We start from the raw sequence: 12500 nt of genomic DNA on the forward strand, positions 1-12500 counted from the left end.
TGAGTGTGTGTGTGCGTGTGTGTGTGTGTGTGTACCTGTGTTGAGCGTGTAGCTGGCCTCCTTGCTCATGTTCCTGAGCCTGACAGACACACTGTAGCGTCCTCCAGGCTCCAGGCCGGTCAGGGTGAACTCTACTGAGTTGTTCTGGCTGCTCAGCTTGTAGCTGCTCTCCGTCTTACGGATGGTGTCTCTCACATGGACCGCATACGTCTGCACACACACACACACGCGCACAAACAAACACACATACGCGCACACCCACAAACAAACACACACACACAAACATGCGCACACCCACACGCACAAACACACATACACACACACACAAACGCGCACACATCCACACACGCACAAAAAACACGCACAAAAAACACACACAAACACGCACACCCACACACACAAACAAGCACACACGCACAAACAAACAAACACACACACACACACACACACACACACACACACAGAAAGTGATGCTCAGGGTAGGGTTCAACCATATCATCAAGGTAGAGTGTCCGCCCTGAGATTGGGAGGTTGGGGGTTCGATCCCTAGCCGAGTCATACAGTGTACCAAAGACTATAAAAAATGGTACCCAATGCCTCATCAAAGGTTGGATTGTGGGTAAGTCCCTGAGACATACTAGCGTCATGTCCAGGGGGTGTACTTGTACTGTACATCAAGCTGCCTCACGCTAAGGAATCAGGAGATAGGCTCCTGCCCTATAGGCCACTAGGCTCGAGATCTCAAGGATACTTACTTATATCTTCAGGGTAGACATCAGGATGACATCATCATAAAGGTTTTGACCAGACTTCCAGAAGACAGAGCCACAGGGGTAGAACTGACCTATGAGGAGCCACTACTTTGTCTAAGAGAATTCTACAGAAAGGCCTGAACAATTTTACACAAGGATATATCCATGAGATTTGGATTTCGGATGGAGCAGACTCCATACGAGTTGATGCTAGGTGTTGGCACTCTAGCACTATGCGAAAGGCACAGACGAGGCGTCTCAAACTCAAAATCGAAATCCGAACTTCATCAAGACAAAATCGAGGAGTCTAGCTAACTGCACATGTAAAGCAGGCTGATTAAGTATATAGTGGCATCCGTTCTTAGAAAATAAGCCTGTGAGAATGATCTGCTAATTAGCTACTGTACAGTACATCAAGCACCTAGCGTTACTAGCTTTGTAGCTTTTTGTGTCGGTGCTGCTGTAACCTGATGTGTGGAGGGAGGTGTGGAGTATCGTACAGCTTGTTTTCTTGTAACATTATGGTACAGCAGCCTGCAGGACGGTTTTATATATGTTTTAAGAACCATTTTCTTCAAACTTATGTCTTATCTATGAACACAACGGGACAAGCTTTGTTTGTGGGACATCAGAGGCGTGGTCTTAAGAAATCAAGCAACCTTATTGGTTATTATTCTCTGCGTGATTGACAGGTCGGAAAGGTCTATTGCCTGGGGGTGGCGGCATTTTTAAGTGTAAATTCTAATTAAATTAATGTTAATTTATCATTAATTTATACAATTATCATCCAGCTAGTTTCCAGCTAGCTAGTTGACCAAACGTTAACAGTACTAGCTAGCTATAAAATTCATGGATTGCCACATTTTGTGCCTGATATTTATCTATCAACGTGTCTTCAAAAAGTGATAATTTTTTTCAATGACCAAAACCAAAATGTGTTTTGATCAAACTCAGAATCAACCGTTTTTAATACTCCAGATAAATGTGTGTGTAACGTTAGCGAACGCCTGGTTAGGATCGGGTGTTCTTGTTGGTTGTTGTACTGCTGATTTGTGGCAGAAGAGTTTGCAATGCAGCGGGACTCAGTTGGGGGCCCCAGGGTGTGTCTGCCTAGGGCCTATTCTAGAATTACTACTGGGGAGAGGCCGGGTCAGATGTGTGTGTGTGTGTGTGTGTGTGTGTGTCTGTGCGTGTGTGTCTGATTTTGTGTGTGTAAGTTTTAGTGTGTGTGTTTTAGTGTGTGTGTGTGTGTGTGTTTGTGTGTGTGATTTTGTGTGTGTGCATTTTAGTGTGTGTGAGTGTGTTTTAGTGTATGCATACCAGAGGGGCGCTAGGGAAGTCGTAGGGAGGCTGCCATTTGAGCGTGGCCTGGGTCTTGTCCAGGCGGATCTTGTGAAGGTTCCTAGGGGGCAGCCGCTCGCTGGGGATCATCCTCACCACCACTGACCCTGACGGGGGCCCCAGGTAGGGGGACACCGCCCGTACCTGGCACACACACACACACACACACACACACACACACACACACACACACACACACACACAGTTAAGTTTCTAGAAGAAGGGTGGTGATGATGATGGCGATGATGATGATGATGATGATGACTTCATGATTGTTTCAGCACTTTGAGATTGTCTCACAATGTCTATAAGTAAAATTAATTATGATTGATGATTATTCTGATTATTCTGGTTATTATGCTGGTGCTGCTGATGATGATGGCCGTACCAGGAAGAGGTACTGCTCGTTGCCGTCCACGGTCACCGTCAGACTGGAGCTGGTGGAGTTGACGCTGTGAGGCCTCCGGAACAGGTCCAAGAAAGAAGTGGCATAGAAAACTCCATACACCTGTACACACAAGCAGTGAGTGAGTGTGTGTGTGTGTGTGTGTGTGTGTGTGTGTGTGTGTGTGTGTGTGTGTACCTGAGCGGGGGGGCCCGTCCAGCTGCAGTCCACGGCGGTCTGGTTGAGGGCCCGGGCCTTGAGGAGGGGCGGTTCCGGCTGGGTCCCCGGGGTCTGCTGGAGTGACAGGGCCGTGGGGCTGTCCCCCACGCTGGTGTGGGCCCACACCGCCACCTCGTACACCGTGCCCGCCGTCAGGTCAGCGGCTAGCAGAGAGAGAGAGAGAGAGAGAGAGAGAGAGAGAGAGAGAGAGAGAGAGAGAGAGAGAGAGAGAGAGAGAGAGAGAGAGAGAGAGGAGGCTTGATCTACACTGAACTCACTCATTCAGTATAAATACCTCCCACACGTTAACACCGACCCAGGACTAGGTGGCAGGATTACATCTCCGCACTGGCCTGTGAGCGGCTAAAGATCCCCCAGGCAGAGCTGGTTGATGCTGCCAGGGAAAGGGATGTCTGGGGCCCCCTGCTGGAGCTTCTGCCTCCGCGACCCGACCCCGGATAAGCGTGTGAAGATGGATGGATGGATGGATGGATGGATGGATGGATGGATGGATGGATGGATGGATGGATGGATGGATGGATGGATGGATGGATGGATGGATGGATGGATGGATGGATGGATGGATGGATGGATGGATGGATGGATGGACGTTAACGCAGAGTCACTAGCCTTTCGCTGGCGTAGCTGACTAAAGCGATGTTAGTCAGGTGGTTCCGTGTGTTTGTAATACAAATAGGGCTGTCAAGTGAGCTCAGAAAGGGTATAACAACCACTTCAGGCTCTCCGCCTGTTGTCATGAACAAGCACCAACGGAGCTTGTGTCTGTCTGTGTTCACAGGATTCAAGTATTCAACTAACGTTAATACCCTGTCAACATGGGTGACATTTAGAGCAAACAGGGTCCTTTAATCAGGCTTATATCCTTGCCACCTGGAAACAAGACAAGAGGAATAGCCTGTAGCGCTCTGGTCCGCTTGATCAGATCCAGAGCTTGTTTACAATGTTGCCTGCCGGCTGGTGAGAAGATGCGCTGGGATTTTAAGGAGGTAACGGTATTTCCTCGCCACCAATATAAATAGATACGGTAGATACAGTGGCTTTGCAGATTTTTGGCCATGTTGAAAAGAATGAATGCTAGTGTAATGTTTTGGCGTGATTAGAACAAGGGCGGGGCCCAGGAGGCTGTGTGACGCACGTTGCTTTGCCGTAGCCTGCTGATCCATTCTACAAACAGTATGGCTGCTTGTCGAGGCTGGCTGCCTGTGTTGTAATCCCTCCCCCCACTCCTCCCCTGGCTGTAGTGTCCCGTATTTGTATTATATTTTGTATGTCGCTCTTTTTTTTTTCCTTTTCAGAGTTATGTGTTATTTGTATTGTGAAGTGCTTTGTGCATTCGTGCTGTTAAAGGCGCTATATAAATAAAGTTTTACTTACTTCACTTTACATTTTCAAGATCCATTATGCATTTTTCCCCCCAAAGTTTGAGTATTTCAAGCCCTAAATACGAACGCACAGCACCACCTCTGAGCGGGTCCAAGAGAGAGAGGGTCACGTGAGGGTGGAAGGAAACTGACAAGCGTCCATGTGACACCAGTTAGGAAGACAGGACTTAAGATTATACTGTAGCTGTGTTCGGAATCGCTCCCTATTCACTATATAGTGCGTCAGCCATTTTGTTTGTAGTGTCCGAATTCTCCACGGAATTTTCGTTCCCTATATAGTCCACTATTTATTACCCACAATTCACCTTGATTTGCAGGGAACAGTGCATGTACCCTACATTTTCTCCGTTCCCTAGGTAGTTCACTACATGGTGAACCCTATATAGGGAATAGGGAGTGAGGGAACGAGGGAGCGATTCCGAACACAGCTTGAGTGTGTGTGTGTGTGTGTGTGTGTGCGTTCCCCCCTCACCTCTCAGAATGGGTCTGTTAACTGTATAGTTCCTGCTCTCTCTCACGGTAGCATCGAACGCCCAGGACAGCACCACCACATACTGCTTCACCTGCAACACACATGAACCAATCAGCACAGACTCAGCATGCAGCATGAACCAATCAGCACAGACTCAGCATGCAGCATGAACCAATCAGCACAGACTCAGCATGCAGCATGGTCTCAGTACACTTCACAGTTAGAGGAATACATCAAAACATACAACAAAGCAATACACATTTGTAGAGAAAAAAAAAATATTAAAAACATTAATGTTGAGGGGATTATAAGTAAAAACATTAAAAACAGATAAAGAGATAAATACAAAAATAAAACAAATTAAAACAATAAAATACTGTAACGACAAAACACCAATGGTACAGGGATGTTACAAGTAAAACAGCCACATTAAAGTTCTATGGTCTAGGTTAGGTTGTAATGAAGAGAACATAGAACACAATACTATACATTCCAGAAGGGAGAGGGGTCAGTATGAGTGGTAGCAGCATGTAGGAGCAGCCAATCAGAGGGTTGCTTCTCTGGTCCTCCTTACCTCATACTGAGAGTTGAAACTGAAGGACAGACTCATGGAGTCGTTGGTCATGCTGTCAGCGATGACGGAGGGAGGAGGGAGGGCTGAGAGAGAGAGAGAGAGAGAGGGAGGGAGAGAGAGAGAGAGAGAGGGAGAGAAAGAGAATGAGAGATGGAGAGCGAGAGAAAGAACATTAGGTCCAGTTCTGAGGCCCATATTAAGAACAGTGTTTCCTGTGGAAATGATCTCTTGGTGTGGTGGTGCTAAGCTCAAGACCGCCAAAATAGGGGTGTGTGGGGGTCCTCCCCGGACACGACGTTATCATGGTTTTGAAAGCGCATTTAGGCAGAAATGGGGCATGGAGGCAATCAGCCTTGAAATATTTCACTACATGTGTAATGAATCTATAATAAATTAAAGTTTCACTTTTTGAATTAAATTACGTAAAATAATGAACTTTCCACAATATTCTAATTTTCTGAGATGCACATGTAGACCAAGTTGGACCCTGAGGTCCTCTGGCACCGAACTTTTAATGGTTCCTGGAGCCAGGACCAAGAGACATGGGGAGGACGCCTTCAGTTTTTACGCCCTAAGCCTCTGGAATATCCTGCCAGAATACCTGAGGATGGCCGAAACTGTGGGAACTTTTAAGCGAGATCTTAAGACTTAGCTTTTCAATCTCGCTTTTATTTTTTAGTTTTACCTGTTTTTACCCATTTTTTATACTCACTTTTATTTTGTTTTACTCTTTCTTACTTTCTATTCTCTTTTACCATATTTGATCTATCCTGTTTTATTTTCTTATTTTTATCTACTATTTTAACTATGTTTTTATTCATTATGTATAGCACTGTGTGCTACATTTGCTTGTATGAACAGTGCTATATTAATAAAGTTGACTTCGACTTTGACAGTGCAGCCTGTAGTTTAGGCCAGTGACCAGCAGAGGACGAGTCTACCAGACCAGCAGATCCCAGATCCCTTTTCTTTGAGCCGTTGGGCAGACAGTGTTGGTAGTGTTGTTGTTGTTGTTTGTGTTGTTGATGATGATGGTGTTACCTTTCTTAGGAATGATGGACTTGACTTCAGTCCAGTTTCCTACTCCTCTACTGGTCACTGCTGACACCTGCAGGACAAAACACAAGAGTATAGAACATTACACACACACACACACACACACACACACACAATCACAAACACAAACACACACACACACACACACACACACACACTTACCCTGAACTTGTAGAGAGTGCTGGACTGGAGGTTCTTTACATCAACACTGGTGGTGGTGCTTCTGAGAGATGACCACTCAGCACTGCCGCGCTCACTATACTCCACCTTCACACACAAATACATACACACGAGATGAGACACACACACACAATCAGACAGACACATACACACACACACAATCAGACACACAAACACACGATCAGACACACACACACGATCAGATACACACACACGCACATACTGTACATGATCAGACACACACACAGACACACACACAGGTCTGGTGTGGTCAGGTGTGGTCAGGTGTGGTCAGGTGTGGTCAGGTGTGGTCAGGTCTGGTCAGGTGTGGTCAGGTCTGGTCAGACGTACAATGTATTCTCTGATGAGGCCGTGGGCCTTGTCTGGGGGGCTCCAGGACACGCCCACCGTCCCCTCTTCCTCATTGTCACTGGACAGCTGCAGGTTCCTGGGCGGGTCCGGCACTACCACAAACCACACAGCCAATCAGTGTCCATCTCAGAACAGCACAGCCAATCAGTGTTCTGTTGGCCTATACACATCTTAACCAATCACACAACAATTATTGAGTAATATTATAAATCACTCTGTGTGAGTGTGTGTGTGTTTTGTATGTATGTGTGTGTGTGTGTGTGTGAGTGTGTATGTATGTGTGTGTGTGTGTGTGTGTGTGTGTGTGTGTGTGTGTATGTGTGTGTACGTATGTGTGTGTGTGTGTGTGTGTGTGTGTGTGTGTGTGTGTGTGTACTCACATCCCTCTGGGGTCCTGAGTGAGAGCACCTCGTTGGTCTTGTGCAGCTTGCTGAGACACTGGGTCAGAACCTTGACCTGGTAGCTGCTGTCCGGCCTCAGAACCGTGAGTCTGACGCTGCTCTTGTTGCTGTGAGTGTCCATGCTGGTCCACTGCTGGCTCCCCACCAGCCTGGAACACACACACACACAGACGCAAACAAACACAGACACACACACACAAAAACAAACACACACACATGCACGCACGCACACACATACATACACACACACACACACACACACGCAAACAAACAAACACACACACACAGACGTTTGAAGGAAACACAAAATTTTTATATATAAGGTCACAGTGATTATCTACAGTGAGATCCTGGCGAGAGGAGCAGAGATGGGAGCCCAGACACACCTGTAGTAGATCAGGAAGTAGCAGGATGACGGCGGCAGGTTTTTGGGTCGCGACCAGGTCAGAGTGACGTCGCCTGAGAAGTCCGCCGTCCACTGCAGGTTCTGGATCTTGTAGACCAGCGTGTCGGCTGGACAGAACAGAGAGACCAGACCAGGCCAAGCCGTGGATCAGAACACACTCTAAATTAGCCTCTCGCGCTGGTCGCTGCTCTGGCCAGGCGTTAACAGACGGGTGGAGAGTAACCAATCAGACTAACTTGTGCAGTCGTCCTCGTCGCTGTGGTCGGAGCAGTCCACGAAGCCGTCGCACCGCTCGCTGTCCAGGACGCAGGCCTCACCGTCCGCGCAGCGCGTCCCGTTCACACACCACAGCGGCCCTCGCGTCGCTACGGGGGGGGGGAGGGTTACAGGGTCAACACCGGGGGATTATGCTGCGTTCCTTTTGTATCAGCTTCTGGATTTGGCGCCCAGGACTACGTCGTATCCCAGTTGAATGCGTTCCAGAAACAAAACGCAAAAAAAAAAACGTTCTTTGTAGTTCTAGCCAAGTTAGCCATTGTTAGTAATACCAGTTGATAACAATGAACTATGATATTTTGCGCATGAACTTCATGGCAACATTGTCCACTGATAGAAGCTGGACAGTACTGTGTGTATGACTGATTTAATGAGGCACAGATAAGACAAGCGCTAATAAACAGTCTTATTACAGATTTCACTTATTGTTGATGCGCGAAGCAGCCATCTTGATTGACCTCAGCAGCTGACGTTGATGAAGTCGGGGTAGATTTTTTATCCCGAGTAAAATGGCGGAAAACCAAATTCAGGTGACGTATTTGATGACGATTCTGATGTCGAACTTGGGAATGCCGACATTTCGATACAAAAGGAATGCAGCATTACTGCCCCTACGACTCACACCAAAACACAAAAGGACAACCACATTGTGGTGAGGGGGGGCATACAGACAGAGAGAGTGGAGAGAGAGAGATATAGAGACACAGATAGAGAGAAGGAGGGATAGGCAGAGGTCAGATAGAGAGAGTGATATAGAGACACAGATAGAGAGAAGGAGAGATGGACCGAGGTCAGATAGAGAGAGCGAAGGAGAGCACTAGAGAGCAGGAGAGATATACAGATAGAGAGAGAGAGATACTGCAGCGAGGGAGAGACGCGGAGGAGACGTACGACAGTGAGCCTCGTCGGAGCCGTCCTGGCAGTGGGCGTGTCCGTCGCAGCGCTGCCAGTCGGGGATGCAGCGGGGGGGGCGGCGGCAGAGGAACTCCCCCCGGGTGCAGCGGCCAGGGGGGGCGGGGGCGTGGGAGGGCACAGGGGCCGGGGTCACCGGGGTCGGGGTCACCGTGCCGTTGACTGCTGCCGGAGAAACACAGACAACACGTCTGGCTGCTGCCCTCGACACACGGGAGTCATTGAAATTGAAACGAGTGGGTTATTACTCAATACTAAGCTCTTCCTAGGGCAGCCCAGCTATAAGACCTGAAGGGCAGCCTAGCTATAATATCTGTAGGGCAGCCCAGCTATAACACCTGAAGGGCAGCCCAGCTATAATATCTGTAGGGCAGCCCAGCTATAATATCTGTAGGGCAGCCCAGATATAATATCTGTAGGGCAGCCCAGCTATAACACCTGAAGGGCAGCCCAGCTATAACACCTGAAGGGCAGCCCAGCTATAACACCTGTAGGGCAGCCCAGCTATAACACCTGAAGGGCAGCCCAGCTTTAACACCTGTAGGGCAGCCCAGCTATAACACCTGAAGGGCAGCCCAGCTTTAACACCTGTAGGGCAGCCCAGCTATAACACCTGTAGGGCAGCCCAGCTCTTACCTGTAGGGCAGCCCAACTCGTCGCTGCCGTCTCGGCAATCTGCATAGCCGTCACACACCCAGGTGTTGATGATGCAAGCGCCAGAGCCACAGTGGAACCTGTTGGGAGCGCAGGAGGAGGGCCTGGGGTCGGGGGTCAGGGGGGTCAGCCCTCCTGGGTGGGGGAAGGGAGGACGGAGGGAGGGAGAGAGAGAGAGAGAGAGTGAGAGAGAGAGAATATAAAAGATGAAATAAAGGCAGGTATATGCAGTACTAAAAAGCAAGGGATGGGAAAGGATATATAAAGAGAGAGAGAGAGAGAGAGAGAGAGAGAGAGAGAGAGGCCCTACCAGTGCAGTGGGCCTCGTCCGACCAGTCTCCGCAGTCATTCTCTCCGTCACACTTCCACCAGTTGGGGACACAGCGGCCGTTGGCGCACTCGTACTGGGAGGACTGGCAGCCCGGCAGCTCCGTGGGAGAATCTGCTGGCACACACACCGGCAGGCAGGGACAGAGGCTTGGCCTGAGTGTGTGTGTTATCAGTGTGTGTGTGTGTGTTCCTTTCATGTATATATGTATATATTTAGCATTTGGTATTTAGCTATACTGTTTCTTTTTACCTCTCTACATTGCTTAGTGTGCACTCAATCTAGGAGCTAACGGAAACACGTTTCACTGCTCGTTGTACTTGTATGATGTAGCATAATAATAATAATAATAATAATAATAATAATAATAATAACTAGAAAGTACATTTCCTAGAGAAAGTATGAAGTGGGCTAGCTGCTGCAGCTGGATGTATCAACTACTGCTACTACTACTATAACAACTAACTACTGTAAATATAAGTACTATAAACACTGTTGCTAATGCTATTATTACTGGTGTCAGTGCACCCACCACAGTTGGCCTCGTCAGAGTAGTCTCCACAGTCGTCAGTCCCGTCACACTTCCACCTCAGGCTCACACACACCCCGTTGGAACACTGGAAGGTGTACGCATCACACACCTTGCTGACTTCAGAGGGCGTGGCTGGAGGAGGAGGTCGTGGTTAGAGAGAGAGAGAGAGGTGGAAGGGTTGATCAGTGCAAATCACCATGATGACCATGATGTGCTGCTGTGTTCCGTTGGGCTCGTGACGTTCTGATTCACGCGATATATTCACGCTCGTGAACTCGTACTACGCGAACCTGCCCCCAGTTCGCTCTGGAAGTCGTGAACAAGATGGCAGCTCCCTGTGTGACTAAGTGAAACTTTAGTAATACTGTTTTATTAGCGTTTCTGTCTTATTTGTGTCTCATTAAATCAGTTGCACGCACAGTATCATCCAACTGTTAACTGAGGACTTCCCTTTTTTGTGCGAAATACTGCGTAGTGCGTTGTTATCTACTGGTTAGGCAAACAAAGCTAGCTAACGTCCATCTTTGTTCCGGGCTGTTGTTGGTGTGTCTACTGTACCGTGGTTACCTCGGGGGTGACGTCGTTCTCCACCTCTCCCACCTCACCACTTCCCAGACAAATGGAATGTGTGAGTGTGTGTGTGTGTGTGTGTGTGTGTGAGTGTGTGTGTGAGAATGTGTGTGAGAGTGTGTGTGTGTGCGTGTGCGTGTGTGTGTGTGTGTGCGCGTGCGTGTGTGCGTGTGACCCACCACAGCCGGCATATTCCGGGTCCTCGTCGGATCCGTCCTCGCAGTGCCTGGTCCCGTCACACACCAGGGACTGGAACAGACACTGGGCCCGGTTCTGACACACAAACTCCATATAGCGCGTGCACAGTGGGTCTGGAGGAGGAGGAGGAGGAGGAGGAGGAGGAGGAGGAAGAGGAGGAGGAGGAGGAGGAAGAGGAGGAGGAAGAGGAGGAGGAGGAGGAGGAAGAGGAAGAGGAAGAGGAAGAGGAGGAAGAGGAGGAGGAGGAGGAGGATTGTGCTCTTAGTCACTTGTTTTAGAAAGGAGATGCACTCATGAGTTCTGGCAGGTAGTAGTACATTTTGCTTTTCCTACGTTGAAAGCAATTATTGTTAGTCGCTTTAGATAAAAGCGTCCAGTGTAAATCACAAGGCGGGTGAGTGGTCTGAGCCCACCAGCGCATCTTGACAGTGGAGCAAAAAAACAACTGCTCCACTTCAAGAATCTTAGTCCACTTAAGGGTCTCCGACTGATGATTCGACTCGTCCACTTCCAGGGAGCAGCATTACAAACACTTGAATTCTTGCAGTCGGCCTTTGATGTAGTTCAGTCTCGTCTGACTACGCTTAAGCTGGTATTAAATGGAGATAAATCAAAGGCCATGCTGTTTTCAAATGGCAAGCAGCTGCCATCTAATCTTCCTAGGTGGTCAACTGTTCAAGGGGTTGAAATTGAAATGACTTGTCTTTTGCAACTTTTTTTTTGTTGGACTAAAGACTCTTTATGAATGCAACTGTACCTAAAGAAATTGGATACTGTATACCACTGTGCTTTGTATTTTATTACTGGACGTGGCTATCGTGTACAGTACATCACGGTGAACTGAACTGGGTAAAAATGCTTTCAGATTCGCTGCCCCTTCCCCCTGGAATCATGTGCAGAAAGACCTGAAACTATTACTAAACTATTTACTAAACTGATTACTTTGGGAGAATTTAGGTCAATTTTAAAAGACAGAGAAAATAGTTCTCTTGGCCATTTGTAATTGCTTCTGATTTCCTATTTGTGTGACTATTCGTATTCTGTATAAACTGTTTTGTGTGTATTGTTGTATTCTGCATGTACTGTTTTGTGTGTATTGTTGTATTCTGCATCTACTGTTTTGTGTGGATTGTTGTATTCTGCATGTACTGTTTTGTGTGTATTGTTGTATTCTGCATCTACTGTTTTGTGTGTATTGTTGTATTCTGCATCTACTGTTTTGTGTGTATTGTTTTGATGCTGCCCTCTTGGCCAGGTCACTCTTGGAAATCTGAGTTTTTTTAGGTGTTTTTTTCCTGGTTTAATAAAGGAAATTGACTGATTGTGTGTGTGTGTGTGTTTGTTTGTTTGTTTGTGTGTGTTTGTGTGTGTGTGTGTGTGGTGTTCTCCCCTCACCACAGTTCTGCTCGTCATCTCCCCCTGGGCAGTCCTGGACGCCGTTGCAGTGTGCGCTGGCAGGGAGACAGGTA

The 12500-nt window shown here is 47.8% G+C and overlaps 1 protein-coding gene across 1 annotated transcript in view; it reads right to left on the minus strand.

Annotated features, from left to right (window-relative positions):
• Positions 1-12500, minus strand: part of sorl1 (sortilin-related receptor, L(DLR class) A repeats containing) — a 45552-nt gene that overhangs the window by 2996 nt on the left and 30056 nt on the right. The window contains exons 27-44 of the mRNA XM_084441684.1: positions 12427-12500; positions 11013-11144; positions 10264-10395; positions 9714-9845; positions 9386-9538; positions 8729-8914; positions 7798-7926; positions 7542-7668; positions 7135-7304; positions 6734-6846; positions 6365-6469; positions 6188-6254; positions 5147-5229; positions 4573-4663; positions 2677-2861; positions 2482-2601; positions 2073-2237; positions 36-210 (exon numbers count right to left, since the gene is read on the minus strand). The exon at positions 12427-12500 is cut by the window's right edge and continues 37 nt beyond it. Of these exons, the coding sequence (XP_084297810.1) occupies positions 36-210; positions 2073-2237; positions 2482-2601; positions 2677-2861; positions 4573-4663; positions 5147-5229; positions 6188-6254; positions 6365-6469; positions 6734-6846; positions 7135-7304; positions 7542-7668; positions 7798-7926; positions 8729-8914; positions 9386-9538; positions 9714-9845; positions 10264-10395; positions 11013-11144; positions 12427-12500 (2339 nt within the window). The remainder of the gene's footprint in view (positions 1-35; positions 211-2072; positions 2238-2481; positions 2602-2676; positions 2862-4572; positions 4664-5146; positions 5230-6187; positions 6255-6364; positions 6470-6733; positions 6847-7134; positions 7305-7541; positions 7669-7797; positions 7927-8728; positions 8915-9385; positions 9539-9713; positions 9846-10263; positions 10396-11012; positions 11145-12426) is intronic.

Source organism: Borostomias antarcticus (assembly GCF_949987555.1).
Source record: "Borostomias antarcticus genome assembly, chromosome: 1".
Lineage (NCBI taxonomy): Eukaryota > Metazoa > Chordata > Actinopteri > Stomiiformes > Stomiidae > Borostomias > Borostomias antarcticus.